We start from the raw sequence: 26962 nt of genomic DNA on the forward strand, positions 1-26962 counted from the left end.
GTCTGGATGTGCTGCTCTGTCATTAACTCCTAATTTTAGGGAAAGTTCAAACAAAATAGGACAGTTCAGATAAGACTTAAGAATGAGCTTATTTTGAACAACATCTCAGACTTCTGAGCTTCAGCACCTCAAGCAAGATATTTGAACAACAAGCAACTCAAGAGATCCTAACCTAGCAAACATTTCAGACTTTTCTCTGTGAATTCTGAGAAATAATTTCCTGTTTAATGACAGAGCTACACATCTGAACTCAGTCTCATTAAAACACACTCTAATTCAGTGTCATCCATCCATATTAAAGTACAGTTATCCAAAATGTTTGTTACATGAGCTCCAACAAAACCTGTCCAGGTAGAAGGCCGCTTTAACATACAGGAAGTGGAAGATTCCAAGCAGATTTATAGAAGGGGGAACCGGACTGTACTAAGTGTGGTTGAGTATAGAGGGGTGTTTTGTGGGTTTTTAAGGCTGATAATGATTATTAGAGAGACATTTGGAGGAGATATTCATTTGCAGTAAGTGAAAGTATTTAAAATCTTGGAGTTAAATTTAGAAGAACACAAACTCTAACAGAAATCTTTGCTGATATGTTTTTGTTTTGTTTCCAGATGTTAAGTTAAAGGAGTTTTATTCGTGACGTATAACCAATCAAATCACTCCAGAAGACAGAGCGACCACAGGAAAGGTTCAGAGCCAAAGTAGCACCATTTATAAATTTATTTATTACCATAAATCACTAAAAAATAAAATACTGATAATCAGTCAATCAGTCAGCCCACAATTACTACAATTCAACAATGTATGTCTCTTTACTTTGACTGGTTATTTGTGCAATATACGATGTATATGATGGCGTTTTTTTCATCCCAAAGGCTATACTATGATGTTTTCTTAGAGACATACTATGCTACTCTGTTTGTTCTGGCCCTGGGCCGCTGCTCTCCTTTGTTGTTTTCTGGATTGTACTCAGCTGCATGCCTTCGTCCACCCAGCCTCCGTTGACTCGTCCTGCCTGCCGTCTCTGGAGCTGAAGCTGGATTGGATCAGACCAAAGTACAGTCCAATCATGATGCCAGCTGCCTCTTAAAAGGCTCCTTCATCTTGAGGCACTTCTTCTAAGCGGAAGCTGAGCTTCAGCAGAACTTTGGAGATGTGTTCCAGTGGTTGGTGGATGTGTGGGGAGATAGAGAGGGACCTTTGAACTGTTCAGAAAGGAAAACAGGAACCCATTGATAGTTTTAGTTTAGGGTGCTACTGCGGTGTATTTTTGGGTTTTAAGAGGTGAACAGGAAGAGTTTTTTTGTATCGATGATCTTTTGCTTTGTTCCTGGTCGGAATGCCCATCAATGTCAACATGAAGCTCACTTTTAGTTCTATATATTTATTTTTATTTTACTAGCACCCATTTGCTTTTAACCCCCTCACATATTGTGTTGTTGTAAACTTACTCTTTCAAATAAATACTCGTCTAACCCTCTGGAAACCAGCGTTTGGACTGTTTTTGTCTTGCTCCTCACCTACTTCAGACAGCCAGGACATAATGTTTTGTGGACCAAAGGATAAACTCTCATGTTTTTATAACAACATGCAAACTATGACATTTTTTTGTTTTAGTTTTTTTGTTGTTTTTTTAGCAACATATTGTAAGAATTTGAACAGTTTTAAAAAATACTATACTATTATTGTGCAATGAACTATTATTATATGGCATTTTTAGACCACATATTATACTCTGATGTTTTCTTGACTAAAATACTATTTTGACAATATGCTGCACTATGACATTTTTTTGAACCACATATCATACATGTCAATTTTAGGCAATATCCTATCATTTTGTGCTTTTTGAACCACATAATAATCTGTTTTTTTGCTGACATGCTATACTATGAACTACAGGCCATACTATGTTATTCTTGAACAGCTAAACAGACAAAACAGGACTCAACATGCACGTGTGATGTTGCATACATTGCTCACATGTTTTTGTCACTTACTGGCTAAAGACCCAGGTGAAGTAAAAACAGACATGACTCAGGGTACCAATCTATTTAATTGTTTATTTAACAATGCATGCCAGACATGATCCTATTCACATTTAAGAATACAGATTTGTATTTGCATCCAAATACTCACTACTTTTATTTCATATTATAATCTCTCTCTATCTTTCTCGCAGTCATCATTACAGGTCATCTCTGTACACGCTGAGTGGAAGAACTGCATGCATTTAAAGGACATCAAATAAAGTGTGACCAGTAGAGGGACAGGTCCCTTTCAGTTGAACAACATCAGCAATTATTGCAGAAAAAACATGTGCATGAAACTCTCTTTTGACAACGAGTCACAGGTTTCATAGGAAGGAAGCAAATCTGTTGATTATCATAATATGCTCATGATTCCTCCAAACTGTAAGATATAGTGTAGGAAAATATTTAAAAAATACTATACACTGAGATTCTATTGGGTTGTGTTGTGTTGGCATGCCTCCCTGTTCTTAGTGGCATCTACAGGTCTGGGTTCACACGCAAGTTATACGCACGTATGCACACACGCACACCTCATATTGGCACCTTTTACCACAGTCATGTCAACATATCACAAAACCATTTCAGAATCAAGTACATAGGAGTTTATACACGCCACGGGCATGTATGCTGTCTCATATACTCCTTACTGTAAGGATAAAGAAATTCTAAAAGAATATTTCAATTTCCTGTTACAATAAGCCAAATAATGGGGTCTAAACTTTCAGTCCAACACAGGCATCGCTTTACATACTTCATTATGAAAAACTGACTTGAGCTGTCTGACCCTTGCTTGGGTAGTGCTGTCTGTCACAGCTAAGCAAGGTCAAGTAGGTCCACTCAGCTTATTTCCATTTGGTTTGACAAAGTTAGGTTTGGTTCAGAATGTAAGGGTCAAACACAGTCCTCCATGAACTGAAAAAAATGGAAATTTAAACTTCTCTGGGTGAACAAGTCTATCAGGTATGAAGACATTCATTCATATACTATTGCCATTTCCAAAGACATTGAAACACAAAATATATAGCTTTCCTATGATCCCCGAAGATTGTGGGTTAGACTCATAAAGCACAGTGATTATAGTGGAAGGCTTCTGCTCAAGACAGACTCATATCTTTCTTGCTTTGCTTTCATTCTCTTTCTTTCAATCCACCAAGCCTCCATGATATACTTTCTGCCTTGCATCACTGGGGTAATATTGTCCCTGAGCACTGACCTGGGGTCAACTTTTCATCTCTTCACCAGACTGTAGTTTACATATTTATCAAAAAAATATGCGCAAATATGATCTTTTGCATGTATTGCATCTACAACACGCTGCTGAAGTCTTTTACTTTCCAATTTGTCCGACAAAAGCTGTCTGGTGATGCTACATCCTCATCCTTATGTCTCAGTTTCACGTGCAAATAGATATTTTCCCTTTTTTAAAGATTTATTTTTGGCCATTTTTGCCTTTCTTTTAAGGGGAACGGTGGAATGAAGACAAAATAAATAAGAGCGAGAACCAGCGAATAACAAACAGCAAGCAATCTCCAGCTAAGCTTTAGAGTCATCGATTCGCTGCTCAGAGTAAATGTGGCCGTGTAGCGTTCTCCCAAACCACTTAGGTATCAGGTCTGCCCTTCAAATATAATTTCTCTTAAGCTAAGAAACTACTATTTTTAATGAGATCTCGTGGCATTGGGGCAAGAAATGAGTGAGAAAGTGTGTCCAAACTTTTGATTGGTAGTGTATGTGTTTTGGTGATTTCAAATAAATGCCCATACAAGCAATGATACAGTCGACCAATAACGACAGAAAATAATCACTGGTATTTGGCCTCTACGGATAGAGAAGACAAAGATGAGAAATTTCACAGATTTTTTGAGCCACTTCAGTCCCCACATATTCCACCCATGCCCAAAAGGCACCCTAAGTTTGGTATACTGGCAACTGTGTATTGCCTTGTCAACATTAGAAAATTCTCATAAGCTGCTTGATAAAACATACAATAAAATCTACTTTAAATACTTTAAATATGATCGAAATGTACAGTATATCAGACAGTTCTATATTCAATAAATAATATAATACATCATTATTTAGTGCATGTAGATGGTCTTCTTTTATTAAATTTAAAAGCTTAATTAGAAAATACTTAAAATTCGACAAAAATATCACTGAGAAGATATAAATATTAATCTTGTAATTCAAACAGGCATTTACTGTAATTATCAATAATGAGCAAGAAAATGTCAATAAATAGGATCAATTTCAAAATAAATGCAACATGATTAAATTGAGTTGGAAGAGTGAGAAAATATAAAACAAACAATAAAAATCAGTAAGAATTCTATTAATTTCTCCTATTCTTATTTTTACAAGGCTATCAGAGAAAGACATCGTCCTCTCCTTCGGACTTCTTCCATTACAATGAAAAACAAAAGAAAACATTTTAAAACACTGATCTGGCTTTGATTTTTTTTATTATAATCCCATATTTCTTCATTCATGTCACTTAAAATGCACGCCTTTCTTAAATCTCAGCTAGGATGCCTATGCTTGACCGCTTTTCTAGAGTTGACTCACAAATGAGCTCTTTCTTTAGGAGCTCTCAGTGACCTTTATATAATTTATAATTGGCTTAGTCATCGAGCAATTACTTTCCTTTGAAGTCTCTTTTTGCAGTGGTTTGCTTTGAATACCATAAAAAAAAAGAGAAGAAAAGCGAAATAACAAATGAAAGACATTTATGTAGTAGATGAAGGACGGATCCATTAGTTGTGGTGGATGTAAAACCATTGCAAAATAATACCACTGCCAAAACATCCAACGGAGGAGGGCGGGGCTACGAGACAGCAACTATTCATTAAGTGGAAAGATTTTTGGTGTCTGGTGCAGGCAGAGAGAGTTCACATCAGGCTCGCCCAGCAAGCATTGTTTCTGACACTGGCTCATAGCGCCCTCTTGTCCCAATATTTTGCAACTGCTCTTGTAAAAGCTCTCTGGGATCAGGTGTGAACTGAAGCTTGTCTCCTAGTGATATGTAGGGTTTCAGTGATCATATATATGCATGTCATCATCCCCTCTTATATGATAGTTCCTTTCTTATGCATTGGGCTTCAAAGCAGTGGCTTCCCTCACTCCCTTGATACAGACGTATGCTTTCAAGCACTGGCTGACCGGAGATGCATGATAGAGTAATGACTTTTTGACTAGAGTGTGTTCAAACGCTGCCTTTTGTTTCGAACTAAACTGATAAATACAGGTTCCTGTAAGTTGTATTTTATTTTAAAACGTATGGGATTTAATCTCTGATGCTACAATATGTATATGAAAGACACTTGATATTATATTTCCTTAAAAAACTAAGTATTGATTACTTGAAAAGTGTGTGTTGTGTATCCAGAGGTAAGTTGTTGCCATGTTACAGATATCATTTGAAGTGCAGTTAAATCAAACACTTAATAATTCCTTTATGATGCAGCCAGAAATGTTAACGTCTTTCTGCCTGCTAATGCTGGGGTCTTACAAATTGGAGTTAGGATTATATGAAGAGAGGAAAACGTATTTGAAGCAAAGGCTCTGCAACAGCAATGACTCTATGCTAAGACAAAATGACAATATGAGGTGACTGTCTTCTTCCTCTCTCTTAGTCTCTCAGAGTCGACAGCGTCTACCATATAATGCAGCTAGGAGTAACAGTATACTTTGTCTGACTAGCGTGACTGATATGTGATGTAACAGTGACAGATGTCTACTTGATGTAAAGGTGGTGGGTGGAAGACATACAGTACAAATACACCTTCCATTGCCATAACACCCCATTGAGAGTTACTTAGCTACAAGAGGTAAAAACTAGTCTAGATTCATAGCTCTTTGTTTTGACTGGTGTACAGAAGGACCCCTTTATCTTCCATCCCTTTCCCCTCTGATTCATGATTCAGGGTGTAGCTGCCCTTCAACACTGACTATGAAAATCTTTTCTGTCCTAAAACTTTAAGTTAAAAAATGTAGATCTGGTTCACATCAGCATCTATGGGCAGCTTCACCCTGCTTTCTCTCTTGCCCTTGGCCCTCTCAGTTTTCCTTCCTGGTCCTAACAATGTGTGAGTGCACTGACATGTCCATGTCACGTATAGTTTTGCCTATCAAAGCTTCGGAAAGCTGACGGAGTAGCCAACTTTCTCATGGAGAGGTTGTCAGTCTTGGCCGTCTCAGGCCTTGCTCCAGACTTGCTCCTGAGGAAGGGGTTTCTGGGTCCTGCCAGACCCCGCCCTCCAGGCCCAGGCCCCCTGTCTGCCCCCAGACCCGGTCCCCTCTCCATCCTCTCACTCACCGACAGGCTCTTCCGATGCGGAGGGGCCAGCGTGAGGGAAGGATGGGAGTCGTCTGAAGAGCAGCTGTTTGCTCGCTCCAGCCTGGAGAAGGGGGAGCAGAGAGGGGCTCCACTGGGCCCGCCAAGGCCCCCTAGGCGAGGGGTATCTGGGGCTGGCATCAGGTCCTCAGGGTCCTCTGGATCAGACTCTGTATGACTAAGCTCTGCTTCTCTCTCCGGGTGAGAGGAACCAATGTCTGACGGCTTATCAAAGGGGAACGAGGTGGAACCTCCAGGTGAGTTTGAGCGTTCTATAGGGGTGTATGGAGATGAGACACAGCGTATATCGATGCAGTCAGTGATGCTGGTGTACTCTGCAGCCTTTACCTGGACTCCTGCCCCCCCCAGTCCTCCATAGCAGCCTCTTGGTGTGAACATGAGGCTGTGGGACTTGACCAGAGGAGGCTCATCCAGGAATCCTGTGCCTGCTGTAGAGAGGTAGCGGCTGCTCTTAGATCGCTCGAGCAGCCCTGCTGAAGGAGGCGGGGATGGTTCCATATCCCAAGGAGGTAAGGTGGTGTCTGGTAAGAGGTGTGCTGAGCACAATGACAAATCAGCAGCTGCGCTGTCATCAAACATAGCTCCAGCTGTTCCACTGCTGCCTGCACCGCCCTCCGAGTGTCTGTCGCCCAAACCACTGGTTGCGGCGCTGCTGAAATCCCGGCCTCCAGGCAGCACCGTCTCCATGGTATCTGACTGCAGCGAGGAGTCCCTCTGGAGTGGTGGGATCACACGGAGAGGATCCAGAAAGACCTCTGCTGGCCCCACCTCCTCAGATGTTGAGACATAGATATCAATACATGATGATGGACGGTGCTGCTGGGAGACCGACAGTGTCGCGAGTGGGAGGGGCTTAGACTCCTTGGGGGCAGCAGCTGAGGACACAGATTGTGAGCTGTTGGCTCGGTGAAGACTCAGGGAGCGCTCTTTGAAGAAGCTTTCAGCTCGTTCAGCACCACTTGCACGTTCAGCACCACGACCACCACCAACATAAAATGAGTGGCTCCTTGTCCGTGTAGCCATGCCAGTAGGAGAAGGAGGGGACATGGAGCCCTCAGCTGGCCCCTCCAGTGCCTCCTGCAGACGGTAGGCGTTCCCCTCTGTGCTATTAAAGCTGCTTTGACGGAGGATATATGCTGCTTCTGGGCACTCAGCCTGGCGGATAATGTATGCAGAGTCCGTGCAGTCAGATGAAGTCCGAGAACGCACTTTGTTGACCTCCCCGCGTTCAACACCCGTCACACGCTCCAACGCAACAGCAATTCGTCCAATAAGCTCCTCCATTTGGGCCAGACGGATATCAACAGTCTGCAGTGATGCCTTCATGAAGTGTTCCCTCTCATTGACTTCCTCCAAACGCATTGCCATGTTCTCCACCCTGATAGAAAGACAAGCAGGAGACAAAAGACAATAAAAGCATTAGATAGAGAAGAACAGCAGGGGAGAAATGTTAATGTTGTTGCACTGCTTCCAAGGAAAAAAAAAATACTGAGCACACACAAAGGAAGTTGGTGTTAAAAAAATACAAATTTAAAATTATAATTAGAATGTCAAGGCTACCGATACTTTTATGGGCAGCTTTTTATGTCAACACTAGCATTCCACTTCATATTGCATGCAGTTCAAGTCTTAAAAATAGCGAGCAACACTCAGTAATTGGCGTCCCAGGAACCATTTTCATAGTCCTTTTTAGCACTATTTCTTTTTTCACCACCTGCTAGACTACAGAATTTCCAAATGTTCTGCTGTTTTCTGCATTTGCAATAAAATTGTAAATACAGTTTTATTGCAATGTTTTCAGATTTGTGAGTCTGTCTTCTCTCTTTGCCTCTGCTTTCTCAAGCTGCAGCGTGTTTGGCTCTCTTGGCCAACATAGAAAAGGAAGGATGGAAATAGCATAGAGACATCATTTTCAGTTTAGCCAAGTGTCTGACCTTTCAGAAGTGACTCTGATTCTCTCATCATTAGAGGAGTGAAATCTGTCATCTTTCTCTCTGAAGTACTCTTCAATACATTGCTCCTCGAAATCATGGACTTTCTTCAGCTCATCCTCTGTGATGAAAAGCTCTGTGGGTCAAAGGGTTTGAGATTGTTAATGTTACAGTGTCACATTATACTAACAGCAAACATAGCAGATTTCTGTTCATCATATCACTGAAACTGAATTTGAACAAATATTTGCATGACATGAATAAATTACAACTCTAAAAACACCGCTGTTTACACGATTGAGTCCATGCTGACTTTCTCAGGCTTGTTAAAGGCATTAGAGGAGATTTAATTTCCTACGACTTTGAACACAGCATACGCATGCGCACATACAACCTCTCCCTCACCCCCTTCTAACCTCCCCCCTCTTAACATTTACGAAGAAACGCCCCCCTCCAGAAACTTGCGTAGCACTCGTAAAGTTGTCTTTTACGGCTGGGTCCCCCTGGATCTTTATCTGCCATTATGCAAAAAAAGATGAGCAAAACAAGTCGCCAGCTAAGTACAAAGCTATACCAAAGCAACACATACCCAAAACACATAAGTCCAAGGCGTACGTAATCTACGTAACTAGGCCTGAGCCGGAAGATTTTTGATTGACAGGAAAGGGAGCAAACCAAACGCCTCGGTCCGAGCGCATTGATTGGCTGATGTTTATCAGGTCCTGCCATGTCCACAGTTATTTTTTAAAATTTTTTATTTTTTTAGAAACCATACATACAAGTCCACTAAAGGTCAGTATATTCATTTTATGTGAATCAGACAAATTAAACAAAAAAAACATCCTCCATAATGCCTTAAATATATATCTGCCACTCACTCAGGCCATAGTCCCTCTCGTCATCATCATGCTTGCGCCAGCGACAACACAGATGCTTGAGGACCATAGTTATGTGACTGAAGATGATGAGGGGTGGAGGAAGGACTGGGCGTTCATGGAAGGTCATAATGAGCTGGTAGCGCTGGAACTTCCATACCTGGTTGGAGATGGACTTCACCTCGAAGAATGTATTGCTATGGACAATTACAGACAGAGAAGTCACACCAGCCGAGAAATATTATATCCACTGAAGGCTAAAATAAACTGAGGCAAGTCATCAGTGACACAGCAGATACTTTTCTATCATTTTTCGATTAATGAGCTGACTCCCTTTAGTTTGCATGCTGCAGCGCTGCTGAGCTGAGTTCAGACACTGAGAATATGTGGAGATAACGTAGAGAAACCAATGCAAAAGCCAGCTAGTGTTTGCTGCAATATGTAATTTGATTAAACCTTCAATTTAACTCTTGTTTATTCCATTGTGCACTTTTTGGTAATTACACTGACAAATGCAAAGAAGAGGATGATTGGCCTTGCTGCATGGATTACACAGAGGCACAATGACGGATCATTAGCATGATTATGTCACTGTGGAAGAAGCACCATCCCATTGTGTTAATACAATCTGCTACCCGCCTCTAATGCGTGTGGCTTATCAGCAGCTCACACAGAAACTAACATCACTTCTCTCTTTTCTCTCTGTCATGCACATACATGGAAAACACTCAGCAAAATCCTCAAAGGTCGTTACATCTGCACTTGTTTTAAACGGATTACACTTAATACTGCTATATTGATGCACCCACTTCTTGGTAATTCTACTTTTGTCAGCGTTGGAAGACAAAGAGGAATGATTTTTATCATCATGATGACAAAATAAGCGTGTTTTATGTCCTGAAGTGTCAAGTGGAAAAGCTGGGGAGTTTACGTACTTGAACACAGCTATGAGGAGGTTGACCAGCAGGATGTTGGCCACCAACAAATAGCAAGCCATGATCGCTGGGACAATCCAAGCACCCGTCTTACAGGGAGGCTGGGCCACCACCACCCCGTCGTCTAACGTGATGTTCTGCCCACAGGGAGCTGCACAGCGCCACAAAATCAATAGACACACATACAAGTTAATACAAGGGACATTATGTCTTTACATTCCATCCATCATTAAAAATATTTAAGTGGAAAAGTTGGATGCATGACAAATTTGAAATACATGCGGACACAAGTCATGAACGGAACATATATTGTCAAGACAAATAAAACAAAAAGCAAATTATATATAAACAAAGCATAAAACATTCAAAGACGTACTGTACATTGAGTAGAAGACCACAACAACAACAACAAAGAGACAAGCAGACCTGAAAATACCAAACAAAATGCATACATATTTTGCAAACAAACAAGAAGCATAATTTGCTTTTATGCTTCTTCTATAAAAGAAGGGATTGGAAAGAGTGGAAGCTATAATGGTAGGGGCTCATGTTCAGAAATGTACATCTGACAAAAAAGAATACACAAAAGAAGCACAATTGTCATGTGTCATCACAATTTGTGTTTACAATATATTTAAACACGCAGTCAGTGTTTAAAATATATTGTCACACATGTGAGCCATAGCTTCATTCCGCAATGGCTGATTGCTCTGAATCATTTGAAATGTATTTAGGATACATAGTATGTTTTTTCCATCTGTGATGGTTCAGTTGCTGTGGCTTATCAGGGGAACATTCAGCATTTGTTCTTGGTTTGTTTGCCTTTGAGATTCATCTTATCATGCTCATCATTGCTTCGATTGTTCAATTATTTTTATTTTTACACACAATGCAGCCCAAAGACAGAGAACTGAAGTAATTTTTCTATTTTTTTTTTTTAACCATCAATAAATTTGGATTTAAAAACTCTGACAACTGAACCACGTGAAAAAACAGATTACAGATGATGAAAGGTGGCTAATAGATACGTTCTGGTGTGGATGTGTGTATGCTTGCGTTTTATTTCTGCATAGAGGGATACTGATGTTTAAATTTCAGTGCTTAGTCATGCTAAATGCTTGCTATAACATGGTTGAGATATTTTGGCAATGTTGCACTTGCTCCAGTGAGAAGCTGAGCCGGCGTAAAGGGAGGGTGATATGGTTCATGTGACGGACGGTGTTACCATGGCAGGCTCACGTCTTCAAATGAAAATCATCTAAAGTCAAGTAACAAAACGAGGGGAGGAAACATCAACGGAATATCAAACGTTACAGCTTTGATAGTTCCTCTTGATGTGACAGCTGACCAAAAACTAAGACCATAAAAATACTAAAACACATTTGAAAAGTGATACTGCCATGTAACAGTGCCATTTGTCAACCAGTGTTAAAATTAGTCAGGGTAAAGTTGCTTACAGGACATGGCCTCAGGTCAAGCTACTGGTTGTTTCAATAAAAGGGTTTGGAGATGGTAGATCGTCTCATATAATCAGGCTTTCAATCACTTCAGCCCATCTTTAACTGCTCACATTTACAGAAATATGATATCCAGTAGCTGACCCAAGACACCAACACATGAGCACAACTTTAGCCTCATAGAGCGTGGAGTCGCATGCACGCTTTTTTCTCATGTGGCCTGTAGTGGGCAGGAGTGGGCATGACATGGTGGCAATGTGAGGATGATGAAGGAGAGGTGGGAGAGGTAGATGTGGTTAAATTGAGGTCTATATCTATAGATTTACTGGGATTTTGACTGCACTGGGCAGTGTGGGATGGACCATTATTACGCCAGGTTCCGTGAGTTCGAAAGTAATTTTCGACCAGCCAGAGTTTTTCATTCAGCCTGTGCTGTAACTTCCTACTATGCATATCTGAAACAAAGAATGAAAACATTATTTCAGATCTCTTCTCTTTGGGCCACTCCTCACATTCTGTACACACCATCAGATATACTACCATACAAATAGACAACAGAACAGCACACAAATACACTCTCACTCTCAGGACATTTTCTCACAGACACTTCTCACAGTCTATTTTTTTGATTTATTGAGTCTAAATGTCACTCTGTCTATGTGTTATTAAAATAATGTAGAGACAGAAAAGATCAAGACAAACTGACAGTACACATTAATGTCCTCATGTAGGAAAGATTATGCAAACATGGTGGTGTCCCCAACTCATAAACAATCTAACTGAAGGTGTAATTTGTTGTTTTTAATATATATGTGTCACAAAAAGACATCTTCAAATAATATTTCAAGTAGTTTAGGAATGGCTGCTTTGAGATAAGTGTGTTTCTGGTCAAGCTACTTGCTTCTCTCCTCAGAGTCAGGAACAGTTCTCCCCTGAATCAACATAAACTAATTATATATTCAGTGTTCATTTCACACTCTGGCCCTGAACTTACGGTCAATCTGGTCAGCAAACACCTCTCCGTAGATCATCCAGTAAGGCATGAAGAAGATGTTCCTAGCTAGCATCCAGGACGGGTCTTCGTTAGGGTTGAGGATGGCCTGACGTGCCACCCCAAAACTCATCAGCACCACCAACATGATGATCACAAAATACATCATGTCGATCATCTGACAGAAGGAGGGAGACAGAGGAGGATTGTTAAAGAGCGAAGGGAAATGCTGAGTGGTTTGAGAAGAAGGGTAAAAAAAGGTGGAGTAGCTGGTAAGAATATTAACGAAAGGAAATAATGAGGCAAAGCCGGGGAAGAGCAGGTTCTTTGCATTTTTGAATACTATTCCTTGCAGTGTGCAGTCTTAGTTGGTCAATTAAAATTTCATTTCATTTTTTGCAAATGAAAGCTTAAAATGTATTTAATTTCGTCTCATCTTAGATTAAGGAGGTTACAGCGCATCCTCCCTCTGGGCTCATTTATTCTACAGTAGCCTACAGTGTGAGACTGTCGCTCATTGTCAGACTGGAGACATGAAAGCTATTGCAGATAGAGCCAATATTTTAAAAATCAATTTGGAAGGATAGTCATGTTAAATACCTAAAAAAAATCACAAGGTACTCTACAAACTATATGGGCAGAAATAAGAAGGAACACCACTTTTGGAAGAATGCTGTTTTGTTCAATGCAAAATGTGTTTTTGCCTTTCTTCTCTGACCTGCATATGTTGCTGCAGCACCACATATGCCAATTAGTTGACTAAATCATTTAATGCCAATCCAAAACCTCTCCCCCTCTCTCTAACTAACAGCTGATTTTCATATCAAAGAGTCTGTGTCCAGTGCTACACAGCTCATGTCAAAGAGCGTTGAGCATCAGATAGATAACAGATTTGGCTCTTTGATCCCCCCCTCCACTTGTGTCTTCATGTATGTATCGGAGGCTCTGATCCTGCGGTGCTTGAGATCAAACAATATGATTAAGAGGCGCACAAGCTCCATTAAAACCTGGGCTTGCATATCACCTCCGCGTAAAACCTTTGTAATCATGGAAATCAGCGGGTTATTACAATCAGTATGGGTCATGTTGAGCAAAATCAGACGGTGAACAGATATAAATGAAGAATGGAGGGTGAAAAATATGAGCGGTACTGCAGATAGAAAAGACAGAACACCAGACACACACACAGAGTCAAACCACCCCTGCCTCTTCTCACCATCTTGCCAATCATCATCACATAGGGACCTAGGTATTTGTTGACTCCGAAGATGTCGAGCAGCCGAATGTACCAATAGATGATGTTGACGCAGTAGATGACCCGCCCATAGCTCATGAGCGGTGGCTCCTGGAGACGCAGAACCATGCCAACAGAGAATATGAGGATGGCCATGAGGTCTGTGATGTTCCAGTACTCCTGAAGCCACACCTTAACCTTCTGTAACAGCTTCCCCGGCTCTGACATCAGGATCTAGAAGGGAAATTAATAGACAAATGGAAGGAAGACGCTCAAATGCAGAAATGATGGAAAGTGGTGCTCATGAATACAGAAATTTAAGGGTAAAAATGTGGGAAAAGTGACCCTGAAAAGTAAATAGAGATGCATTTTGTTATGGCTACCACAAGAGGGCAGTATGAGTTCACCCATCAGAGAAGCTACCACATGTCTGTGGAGGGATTGTAGTGCAGCTGCAAACGATGTGACACAATGATTAATGCATTTCATACAGTTACAGTACAAACAAAGCCACAGAGTGAGGCTGAACGTATTATAAGGCCACGTATTTTCTATTTACTTTTCCTTTTACTCTTTTTCTGTCTTTGTTTTCCTACCTCCATATCCTGCCTTCATCTCCACCGCTCATCCACTACCTCTGTCTCCCTCTTTGATGTGCTCTTTGCTTCCTCTCCATTGCTCCATCAATATTTTCCCTGTTATGAGCTGTTTGATGATATGGATGTAATGCTTATCCTCTGTCCCCCAACTGCAGAACTCACTGAATTTAACCGTAGGTGACATTATGGTGACATGCTCTGTGTTTTCAGCTCACTACGGAGAAGGACTGCTGATTATTTTCAACACATTTCCGCAATTACGGTACACAGCTGCAGTCACAGCTAGGATCTGATGTACCTCTCTCATCTTCTCAATGCCGTTGGTGAAGATGTAAGCGATGACGATCCACTCCTGAGGAGAAGGCCACAGGTCCATCTTGACCAGGACAATGTAGTTAAACAGCATCAGGTAGCCCACGTAAGCCATCTGCATAGAGAATACAACATGGATTATTTCTCAGTAGGATCATTTGTATAGTTTTGTGCGTATATTTGTGTGCTTGTATATACATTAGCAAACTGTTTAGTTCTTTTTCTGTAGAAAAAAATTGCTCAAAGGGCTGCAGTAAAAAGAATTTTTGTGTTTATCTGTTCAAATTAAACACTTATTACTGACGGGCTGACCCTCATTACACCTCATTTGAATGCAGTTTTCAAGATCTGATAATAGATTCATTATGTGTTACCTGTAGCTGTATCAGTTTAAATCCATGCACACTGTGCTTACAATTTTCCTTATCTAAACAGATTTGGAGTGCTATCCAGTGCCATTAACTTAGAGCAACAACAAACGCTAACATATTTGAACCTGCAGTGTGTAACTTTTCTCTCCCCCTTCTGGCAGTGAGAGCAATTACATAAACGCTGCATGCGTGCTTCGAAACAGTGTACAGTTTCCCGCTTTCTTTTTTAAAGTAGTAACAAACAAACTCTGAACAGTTGTTTTCTGACTGCAAATCAAGCATTCCTCAAATGTAACCAGGTAAAGTGATTTTAATAATGTGTGACAGAGACTGCTCTCATTCAGTCCCACATGTGCAGTCGGTTTGTACAATGACTTTGACTGCACTCTAGAGCAGGTGACAGGTATGAATAAAAATCAGTATAATGAGCTGAGGACCATGTTTTGACTCCAACCGAGCATCTGCAGTATGAGTGCAATTATTGAAATGCGCCGTAGAATATTTTTCTGTAACCTGATGGGCAGAAAGGAGAAGTCGAGGGGAGTAAATAGCCAGAGAAGAGATGGAACAAAGCATAATGAAAATATTTTCTCAGCATAAATAAACAGTGAAATCTCTGCAGGTGAAAACGAGATGTTTTTACCATGCAGGCAAATTGAAAAAACACAAGAAGGAGGGTATGAAAGACTGAAGATCAGCTTGTATCATGTTACACAGATGCTTGTAGGCAGACACTCTACCAAACACAGAATCTATGTACCGCGCTGTATAGAAAGATGCAAAGACACTCATAGGAAACATTCACTTTCCCGTACATGTAAACACTGAAGAGAAACTTTAAATCATATTTACTTATCGCATTAGTTAATCCAGTGGCAATATGCCATGACTCAGAGGTTCTGGTGTGTGTTTACACTGCCAAAACAAACCCTCCTTGTCTGATTCTTTTCCCTCCCTCACTGCCCTGTACTTTTCTCACCAAGCTGCCTCCATCATTCTCCCCATCTCCTTCACAGTTAACTTTCCCACCCCAGTAAAGCTGGGTAATGACAGGGTGGAACAGGAGGTTAATGACAATGGAGGCAGTGTGAAAGTAGAAGCAAACGGCAGGGAACCAGCAATTGATGCTGTTGCAGGAATACAATAAGCAACGACAGAGCCAACAGGAAACCAAGTACGTAGGTGGTGTTTCTGAAGCCGACACTGACCGTATGGAACCAGAACTTGACAATTGGAGCGTTGTAGAACTCGTATATCTTGCGTCCCATGGGGATAAGGCGGTGGCGGTTCTGAACCTCCTCAACATCCTTCTTTCTGGACGTCTCTGTGGTTACCTTACCAAGCATCGCCTGGGCGAACGCAAAACCCACATGGAACGAGGGAGGAAAGAGCAAAAGGTGCGAGGGATAAAGGGAGGAGAGTGTGGGAAGAGGGAAGTGTGACGGATTGGAAAGGCGTGGGAGGAGGAGTCGGGGGGATGCAGAGAGAGGATTGAGATGAAGACAATTATTTGGAAGGGAGGAGGTGGGATGAGAACAGTCGAATAACAGAGAAATAAGGAGAAAAAAAAGGAGAAGGGGGAGAGGGTTACATTACGGGCTACAGCACAGTTTTAAATACAATAATCAAAGAAGCAAGCACAGGCAATGCCATCATTCCAAAATGTGAGATGTGTGTTTGAGGTGGAGTTTGGGTGAAGGCTGGGAACACAGTATGACGCAGACACGGACACTCATGGATTGTGTCTCAGACAACAATTAGGAGGCAGAAGAGAGACAAGATAATGACAGGAAGAAGACAGAGAAAAGGAAAGGATAAAGATAAGACATAGATATCTCATTCCAATCTGTGACACATTTCCTTATCCATGAGAGAGGGTTCAGAGCCCACTGTTTTTATGGGTCATGGTCTTGATGTCAAAGCAACACCAGATCGCTGAGGGAGGTCATTTATGGAATTGTATTGTAAGTCCAGAAGTATCGTAGACCTGGGCAAAGATAAATGTTTAAAAGCTGGTAAAAATATTATAAATATGCAATGGGGAGTTCATCTAAGTCCCAAGGCCTTTGAACAGGTACAATAGTGATAAAAACCACTGCTACGAAATCAGCAAGAAATCAAGGGAGAAGTCACTACTGGTAAGTATTGGAGGAATTTTCCAAATATGTGACACATATACAGCCACAGTTTTGTCCAAGGCACACACAGACAGGGCCTTCAGGATGAACAGATTCAGATGCCAGTGTGTAAATCACACCATGCCTTTACTGCACTGAACATGCACATTATCCGATCAGCAAGTGGACACAAGCTATCACACAAGCTCTTTCATTCATTACAGTGTGGTTTATCTAAAGCATCTCAGGATAGGACAATACAATCTCCCTCTGTGGTGTAGCACACTGTGTATAGCTGTATGAATCTTGGTGTGATTCATAAGTATCTGAAGGTGCATTTGTACAGTCAGAAGCCAAGGCAATAGGGAAAGGGCTCATTGCAAATGCATCCTCTGTCGGCAGCGTTCTTTGTTCAACACCAGAGCACCTCAAGGACTGCAGGTGTAAAATAGCCCGTTTTTGTGAACGTTCACGCTGGCTTGCTGGCTGTGCTTAATGCAGATGGAGAGTATGTACAGTGGTGCTGAAAGGCGTTCAACTTCAGTTCAATCACTTCATGGGACATCCACAGATCTAGGTTGTGTATTAAAACTGCTTCATCAAATTTAAGTCTTTCTTTAAACACACAAGCTGGATCTTTGCGTCATCACCAGAATTGACTGGATCGAAATGGAACGAGTCCTAATCCTGCTGTACATCCGTGTCTATGCAGATGGACCAACTCTTCCACTGTGAGCTGGGAGAAGGTGCTCAGACTCTGCATGATTTAAGCTCTGCAGCAGCAGGCGGACATGGTTATATAATGCAAAAGCCTGGGCCTCCCATGCTCAGCAGTCGGCATGCTGAGTGGTATGCTGCAGCAAGCCATCACTGATGGGAGAGAGTGAGGGGCAGCAATCGGCTAGCACACAGTACTGTACCTCAATCAGACCTGAGCTTGGAGAAAAAGGGAGAAAGAGAGAGAGAGCTGGGGGGGGGGGGGTTTGCAAAACAAAAGATCGAAAGCAAAAGAAGCGAAAAGAGAGAGCTGGGCAGAGAACGAGAGGGGTAGGGGAAAGCGGGAGGCAGAGAGAGAAAGAGAAGAGGAGAAAGATGGAGGGAGAAACATACACGAGGGAACCCACAAGCGGCGACAGACTGAGACGCTACAACTCCACAACCATGTCTTTGCTGGGACAACGAGAAACAGGAAAGGCCGATTTGGCTGGAAGGGTCCAGTTGGCCGGAATAGAGAAACAAGTATGTGTGTGTAGAGAACTGTGTGCATATGTGTGTGCAACATCTCATTGTGGGCAGCTACAGCATCGCTTTAAACTGGTCCACAAGAGATATTTAGAAAAGACACAGAATCTGTGGTCAGTTTTAGAATCTTTACAAAGCGTGTGTGTATTGTCTGAATATGTGTATAGGTTCTGAGATGCGGGGCTGAGGTGGGTTCTCTCACCACGGAGTTGTACTGCGTCTCACAGTAAGATCTTACTGTGAACTCCATGTCTTCCTCCTCCTTCTCCTTGACTGGTTTCTCAGGCTCCTCCTCCTCCTTCTCCTGCAGGTAGGCCTCCTGATCCTGGGGCATGTAGGACATCTCATCCTTGTTCTTGAATTCCAGGCTCAGGATGGACGGCGGCAGAAGCAGCCCTAAAATCACCTGGTTAAAGTGGGAGAGAGAAAGCGGAGGTGGAGGAAAGTTAGGCAGGAGAGTCGAAAGAGACAAATCGCAGATGTGATCAGGATGTACAGCTCCATGAGCACCGCTGTGGAAATTAGGGCACAGGGAGTCTGGAACAAACCAGCCTTCATAAACTGTCGTAACACGCACATGTGAAACTCACAAAACGCATCCTCATGAACAGCTGAATGACAAAGCTTTGGTATTTACGACAGCTCGGGCGAGGGTTCTCATTGTGGAAGTCAATTATAAAAGCATTAGTCCAGACAGGCAGCAAGGATACGGTGCGCTGCGATGGATGAGAGGGACATACACTCACAGGAGATAGAGGAGACACGCATGCTGTAAACACTTCAGATACATAACAGTCAAACAAGACAGGAAGCACTAAGTAAGAGAGGCTGTAACCACAGGGGGAAGGTGAAGAACAAGGGAAAGAAAAGAAGATGGAGAGCAGCACAATCGAGTGTCTACTTATCTCTCGCAGCAGCTGTCTCTAATTTAACAGCAACATTTTAGCTGTTTTTTATTGCAATGATGACTGTCCCCAAGGTAGGGCTGAACAATGGCAAATTTAAATAATGTAATTAGCAAATTGCAAAGACTGCAAATTAAGATATACGTCATTCTGCACTTCTGACCCAGTGTTGTGTCAGCACTTTTACAAATTCTTGCCATCCTCCCTGAGTAACAGTCAAACTTTTGATCATAACTTATGTGGTAATTCTCCATCTCCAGTTTCATTACACAGTGAAAACTGATTTCAGCTTCTCTGTAAAGGTTTTGTAAGATGAAAGTCCTTTTTTTCTGGGTTTTGTGGTTGTTATAAATTTGGAGGTATAAAGTAAAATCTTTTAAGATGTGCAAATGTTTGTTCTGCCATTCTTCAAGCCTTAACAAGGCCTCCCAGACTGATACATACCATCTGAGGAACTAATAGTCGTCTGGCTCAAACTTTATATAATCCTTCTTCCTCACTGCCTGCTGCTTGACTGGTGAGCCATTCAGAAAAAGCATCTGTTTCACAATCCGACACATTTATTTACTCTCTAGAGCTGCTTGTGCCAAATCTAAAACGTCTCAGCCACGAGCAAAGCACACCAAATGTTCTGCTGTTGGCTGCAAGAATGAACAAAAGTGTCTTCATGCACCCTCAGCATCTGACAAAATGAGAACCCAGTGATTACTTCTACTAGTTTATTTGATGTGTAGCTGAAGTATATGGAGTTAGAACAGTCTCATAATTCACAAATGCACACAGAAGAATTCACAAATGTAAACTGCAATCCACAAATGCACACAGAAGAATTCACACATGTGAACTGGGGTTCACAAATGTAAACTGCAATCCACAAATAAATTAAGAAAGTTCACAAATGTATTTCTGCATTCACAAACTGCTTTCGTGTGTGAATCTTTTTTGAGACTGCTCTGCCGTCAGCTCGATCCACAAATGCATTTTTTTCAACACGGAAGTTTCTGTAGCCAATCAGATGTCTCCCTCCTTTCAGCCAATCACAAAAACTCACCCCACGTGGGGGTGGGTGTACTGTTCAGCCAATCATATGAACGCGTCCGCACAGCGTTATACTTGACCGTGTCATTGGGCTGAAGAGTAAAGCTGCCAGTCGGAGAGACCATGGCGTCTGATGGGGACAATAGACCCTTTATTTGTTTACAAACATTGTGACGTTTTTTGTGGCCGGGGCTTATGCTGGAGGCAAAAGCTGAGCGAGAAGTCAAGCGGGACTGGGAGTATATAGTTTGCGCTGGGAGTTTGCAGCGCAAACTCGAGCATTTTTAACCCGTTAAACTTCAGTGTACCGCCGGCGGTACACTTACTAATTTGCATAGGAATTTAAAGAATGTCCGAAGACTGCAAACGCGAATATATAAACATTATACGCCAATGGAAAGCTTAGATTCTCATGAATCCGCCGGTATAAACCACTTTCAGATGTGATTACCACAGCGGGTAATATAAACACACTTGTCCGACAAACAATGAATATCCATCTATCCTTTCTCTGTACAAATAAAAAAATATGACAAGAAATACAGGGAATATTGGACGCGCATCGCGAGGTGCATTTCCTTTAAAACGACCGATTCGTGGATTATATACCGACTTCAAGACATGTTTTGGACAAAATAGTTTACTGGCTTGTGTCATCTGGATGTCCAAGGTTGGATTATGGCCGTTTTTTGTGGAATCTTTTTTTGTGTGTGTAATAATGAACCCGGAAATGTGAGTCGCGCTGTGTGTGTTGAAGCCGTGTATAGAGAACGGATGGATGAATATTTGTTGTTTGTCGGACAAATGTGTTTATATTATCCGCTGTGGTAATCACATCTGAAACTTCACTCTTCAGCCCAATGACACGGTCAAGTATAACGCTGTGCGGACGCGTTCATATGATTGGCTGAACAGTACACCCACCCCCACGTGGGGTGAGTTTTTGTGATTGGCTGAAAGGAGGGAGACATCTGATTGGCTACAGAAACTTCCGTGTTGAAAAAAATGCATTTGTGGATCGAGCTGACGGCAGAGCAGTCTCAAAAAAGATTCACACACGAAAGCAGTTTGTGAATGCAGAAATACATTTGTGAACTTTCTTAATTTATTTGTGGATTGCAGTTTACATTTGTGAACCCCAGTTCACATGTGTGAATTCTTCTGTGTGCATTTGTGGATTGCAGTTTACATTTGTGAATTCTTCTGTGTGCATTTGTGAATTATGAGACTGTTCTAACTCCATAGAAGTAAAGCAATTTTTTACACAAATATGATTTATTTTTCTGCTTTGGAGAAAGCAGTTCATTACACTGAGTGCTGATCAAATTTCAGCAAAAGTGTAAACATAAAGTTTAGCGTTATGCCTCTGACATTCCTGTTTCTTCAGATTTTTCTGCTGCAACTGAACCTCCTTTTTCTTCAAGTAGGATTAAAGAGTGAAGGGAAAAAACAGCATGTCTAATGTCAAATTTGTGTTCTACATTTTAAATTTTTTGGTAAAGTGGAAAAGTGGAAAAGTTGGAAACTTGTAGAATTTTCTAAAAATTAAGTGGCATTAATGCTCATTTCAAAGAAATAAAATAGTTTAAGTACATCTAAGTGAAACCAATAGCATAAATATTACTTGTTCATTGAATTTGGATAAAATTAATTTAATTTCGAGTTACCAATTAAAACAATTCATCTAAGTTGGGCCAACAATTCTCTGATTTCTGTGTAGCAAATTGTGCATCTAAAATGGTTAGCGTCACAATTAGCATTATTTGTATGCCCAACGGATATAGCTGTGTGCAAACTGTAAAGCTGAGGGACATTCAGAGATAATGGAAACTTTAAGACCTATTTGAAACCAATAAAAAAGGGCTGGGTTGATATAAAGGAGTGGGTGGATTATTGTGTTTTTATAACCACACCACAGAAAGTGATGTCTCTGCTCTTCTTGTCATCAGTCGTACTGAGGGGTCGAAGGCACAGACGTCAATACTATGTCAGACTTATTGACTGAAGAAAGTAACGTAGTCATCTTTACAAATCACGGCCCGTTTGTAGCCTCCAGTAGGAAGATTCTGACGTGAGTTAGACTGTTGGGTCCAAGCTGACAGCTGTTGCAACTATAGCAGCTCAGAAATGTGCACACATATTATTTTGACAACACTTTGACAACGTTATTTTGTGTGTATCATGAACTCCTGGGGGCAACGAATCTTGTTTATTCCACTTGTGGTTTCTTTTCTTTCTTTCTGCTCTGGTGATTTTGCCTCAGCCACTCACTCTCTCGCTCCCCACTACAAAGGCCAAACCATACTTAAAGCACTTGCAGTCTGCCCTGCTCTAAGAAGCAAGCCAGCCAGACCCATCATCCTGCTGCACTCGGTGTATGAATGAGTGCGATCCTAGCCTTCAGCAAATCCCAGGGCAACTCTTCATTATAAATATCTCTAACCTCTGATTTGAGCAGCTGCCTCCTATCACCCCACCACCAGAAGTCTGAGAGACCCACATGAGCAAATATCAACCACCAGTGTTAACCGAAGCCTCTCCTTTTGCTTCAAAGGGACGCTCACTACATGAGCATCAATGTAAAATTTATAGGACACAATTTAGATTCTTTTTTTTTAGTAATTAAGGTCAGTTCTTCTGTCCCCTCTGAGTTAAGAGAATGCTTTGTAGGCTTTCTAATTAAGCTGTGGCAGAAGTTCAACTATGAGGGTCACCTTTCCAAGACACTCAGCACGCTGTCTCTCCAAAAATACTATTGCAAAACACACTCCTCACCATGACAAGCAAAACTGACTTGTCAGATTTTACAGCATCATTAATTACCTTATTTCACCAATATAAATCCAACCAAATAATGAATCTGCTATAACAAGCAGTCTCTTTATTTTACTGAACTGTTTCCATGCATTTATGCTGTCTCTTTAGGCAAAAACACCCAGAGGATCTTCACATATTGAATAGCTTTCTGTTATTAAATAGAACAGACTGCAGAGAAGGCAAATCTACGTCTTAAATTATGGAATTGTGAACAAGCTGACTTTACTCCATCAGGAGGTGGGTGTGGGTAATGTAGTGTTTTTACTCTCAGTAGTGACCTGTCTACTTTTCACAGTCCAGTGCACAGTTCCTAAACCCTGGAGAATGAGTCATCACGGTCACAGTAGTGTGCTGCACACTTTATCTTGTAGTTCTTCATCAACAGAACCTTTTGGATTAAGTTCATTTTTTTCACTTGTGTGGTTTTAGGACCTAACTATTGCACTGATTGCCTACATTACAAAACATTATTTCTAATTTGGAAACTGGTTGATGTGGACGTTTGAGGTTGATAATTGTTATTTAAAAGTTTGGAATTGAGAAAAAGATTTGTGCAGATTTTACATTTTACAGAAGAAAAATAAACTTGTTCCCTGGTGAACATGTGTCAGGGAGAGTGATAGTCTTTTTGGTATTTCTGTACTAATTGTGTTTCTACTGACCAGACAATGTACAAGTCAATACATTACATGCAAGTACGTATTTTTAATCTAGTCATACCAGGAAGACTCGACTTCCAATCAAGGCATGTCATACCCAAAGCTACTTAGAGGTTTTTTGGTTTTCTTCAAAAAGATAATCAGCACTTCTTTCTCCTTCACATCCCTGTAGTTTCACACACCACAGCTGATTGTTGTCTTGTCCAACAACTCTCCACCTCTCTGCAAGCCACTTGGCAGATCCTCAGGAGTGATCTGGGCCACCTCCATGGCAGTTTCTCAGGGATGTGAGAGGGTTTCTCATTACTTTTCGATGCAGCCTCAGGGGGATTCAAGCACTCCAAGACAACTACCTCTCTCTAACACCAAAGTTTCAAGTTACAGCGAAGAGCACAGACATGATATCTGATGTAAGTATATTTTTGTTTACCCACAGGTTTGCCCAAACATCTGCCCCACTTATGCTACCTTCAGGCCTGAGTTCTTGCGCATGCGCAGGCGACCCATCCACATATCGGTCAGCAGCATCTGACTGCAGGTGTGAGCAATGAAGTCTCGGTGTTTGGCCGCTACAGCCAGCTGCAGGCAGGTGGCGTTGCTCCAGTTCTTCAGCTCGTATGTCAGCAGCTTCATGGCCATCTGCTCGTCCTGTTTATAGGACTGGTCCAGGAGCTCCACTGCCAGCTGACCAAACTCTCTGGGAAAATAAAAGCAGGACATACACAAGCACAAAGAATCATAAACAGAGGCAGTAATATGCTTTGTCAAAATTTGAGGAAGTAATTAAACTGGTCAAGACATTACGAACCATCTGGGCAAAACCCTGCGAGAGATTGGATTTGCATATAAACACTTGTGCACTCACACACTGGGATGTGAAACGCTTGTTATTTATTATCATTTATTTGAATGAGCATACTGAGCACAAAATGCTGTGTCAGGATTTCAGAGTTGTAGAGTTATGGGTCTAATAGGAAGCATGATATTGATGTGGACATATGAGAATGTAATATGGCCAACACAAACACATCTATAAACTAAACAGCAAACTGTCAAATATTCAAAATGGAAAACAAGCATAAACCACCGCCCCTTACTCCATCATTTTAATATGGCCTCTTCCAGACAATAAACACATAAATCAGTACTCTTGGATCAAGTTTCAGCCTTTGTTCAGCCAGAGTGTGCGTGCATGTCTACCTTCACAGACACTCACACTCACTCACAAACATGCAGCGCAATATTTCACCCTGCACTGAAAAGCAATCAGTTCTGTGTAGTTTAATGAGTACAACAAGGCACTAACACTGCCAGAGCTTGGGGGGATTTAAAAAACAAGGGCTTACAATGTCATAGATGCACAGCACACGACACAGTTCAACACTTTCTCTGTTTTATGAGCTACTTTTCAAATAACTCGTGTATGCATTCTTATATAAAAGGTAAACACTGCAACAGTTTTTACACCACGTCTTTGCAAGTCCCTTGAAAAGCAAAGGCTCCCACATAATGTATATATATATACTGACAGTCAATAGAAACTTTGAGGTAGAAATGTACGCAGAATTCTACTTGTATGGGCTGTTCCCAACCCACAATCAGAAGCCTGGTCCAAAGCATGCGCCGACGGATTGCTGCCTGCATCGAAGCAAATGGAGGCCATACTCGGTATTGACTGTTGTGACTGTGTTTGGCAGGTGCTGTTTTCTTTTGTGAAATTCTTTATTTTGAAATCATTCTTTAAACTTTAGATTTTTGTTTCTGTATGCCAATATGCTAAACAAATGATTCATATGAAGAAAATCCAGTTTCGGGCTTCAAAATAAAAATTATGTTGAAAAATATGGTCTCAAAGTTTTTAATGACTGTCAGTGTATATATATATATATATATATATATGCACACATATCACAAATAACACAAGCTCACATCATCCCTTGAGTTAATACAACACACACAGAGACACACACGCACAAAGACATTCGCAAACACCACAACCACAAATTATGTAAAGATTGCATGAAAGTATAAAACTGTATGTAGTTAAATGAGCTCTTCGAAGGAAGCCAGCCAAATTCTCTGTGGAAAGCACAACTCAAAATATGCCAGCTCTAAGGCTATCCTTTGAAACTGTGTTTGTGTGAGTGCTGAGGTTGGTGTGGCTGTGCTTCATTTGTAGTATCTAAAATCTTCCCCCTTAATTAACAGTTATTTCCGTAGCCAACATTTTCATATCAAGCATTACCTTAGTCTCAAATGCATATCCTTGACTAACAATGATGCATGTTGTTGGAGTTCTGTATGTATGTCACCTATGTCCCATGAGAGCCTGGAGTCATCTGAAACAGGCTAGTTTGCAGGGAAGAAGGCATGTTGGTATGCTTGTGTGTGTGCCTCTGCCTCCACATACTGGAGAGTCGCGGCTCCCATCTCAACTTTTCAGCAATCATTTAGTGCAGAGATGTTTCCGTGTTTCCAGTCCTGCTCAGAACTACAGTATAAATCATGCATACGTCACACAAGATCGGAAAATCCTAGCACAAGAGCAAGAATAAAAAGAGAGAGTGTGTAATTTTTGTCACCCACCTGGAGTTGTGGTTCAGTTCTTGGGAGATGTCGTCCACCATGTCGTTCTCGGACGCTTCGTGAGCCATGGCCTTACAGAGCTTACACGCCACCAAGGCCTTGGCCATCGCCTCCTCGCCATGCTGCCAAAAGAACAGCGCCATTTTCTGACGTTTCATGAGCACGGCCCACACCATCAGCTCGTGGAAGGGGAAAGGGAAGTGGTTGATTTCTGGGTCATCCAAATCTATGTCCACCTCTTCCTCGCGTTTGCGTGTCGTCTTCTGGCGGCCTCTGCGGATCGGCATGTCATCCTGATATAGATCCATAACAAGTGAGTGGAGAGAGGAGACAGAGATTTATGCAAGTACTCTTCTAGGGATTTTTCAGACTATATTCTTTGCTGTAGTTTCAGACAACAATGTGTGAACATTTCAGGCTGATCCTGGGCTCCTTATGGATATACACCATAGACTGTATATATAGTGGACGTAGCATCTGGCTCCAGAATTGAAGCCAACCCGGAAGTG

At 41.5% G+C, this 26962-nt stretch overlaps 1 protein-coding gene across 7 annotated transcripts in view; it reads right to left on the reverse strand.

The window, feature by feature from the left end:
• Positions 1-2046: 2046 nt before the first annotated feature.
• trpm3 (transient receptor potential cation channel, subfamily M, member 3) overlaps positions 2047-26962 on the reverse strand; it is a 147409-nt gene continuing 122493 nt past the window's right edge. For 2 of the 7 annotated variants that reach the window (XM_051950767.1, XM_051950769.1), the window contains exons 15-26: positions 26454-26746; positions 24336-24564; positions 18687-18854; positions 16298-16438; positions 14705-14833; positions 13790-14041; positions 12577-12751; positions 11909-12037; positions 10126-10276; positions 9194-9387; positions 8319-8451; positions 2047-7762 (exon numbers count right to left, since the gene is read on the reverse strand). In XM_051950767.1, coding sequence (XP_051806727.1) covers positions 6139-7762; positions 8319-8451; positions 9194-9387; positions 10126-10276; positions 11909-12037; positions 12577-12751; positions 13790-14041; positions 14705-14833; positions 16298-16438; positions 18687-18854; positions 24336-24564; positions 26454-26746 — 3618 coding nt within the window. In that variant the 3' untranslated portion in view covers positions 2047-6138. Of the gene's footprint in view, positions 7763-8318; positions 8452-9193; positions 9388-10125; positions 10277-11908; positions 12038-12576; positions 12752-13789; positions 14042-14704; positions 14834-16297; positions 16439-18650; positions 18855-24335; positions 24565-26453; positions 26747-26962 lie in introns of all 7 variants that reach the window. The other 5 variants (XM_051950766.1, XM_022200857.2, XM_051950770.1 and 2 more) reach the window with 3 other exon arrangements.

Source organism: Acanthochromis polyacanthus, chromosome 7, assembly GCF_021347895.1.
Source record: "Acanthochromis polyacanthus isolate Apoly-LR-REF ecotype Palm Island chromosome 7, KAUST_Apoly_ChrSc, whole genome shotgun sequence".
In the NCBI taxonomy this organism is placed as follows: domain Eukaryota; kingdom Metazoa; phylum Chordata; class Actinopteri; family Pomacentridae; genus Acanthochromis; species Acanthochromis polyacanthus.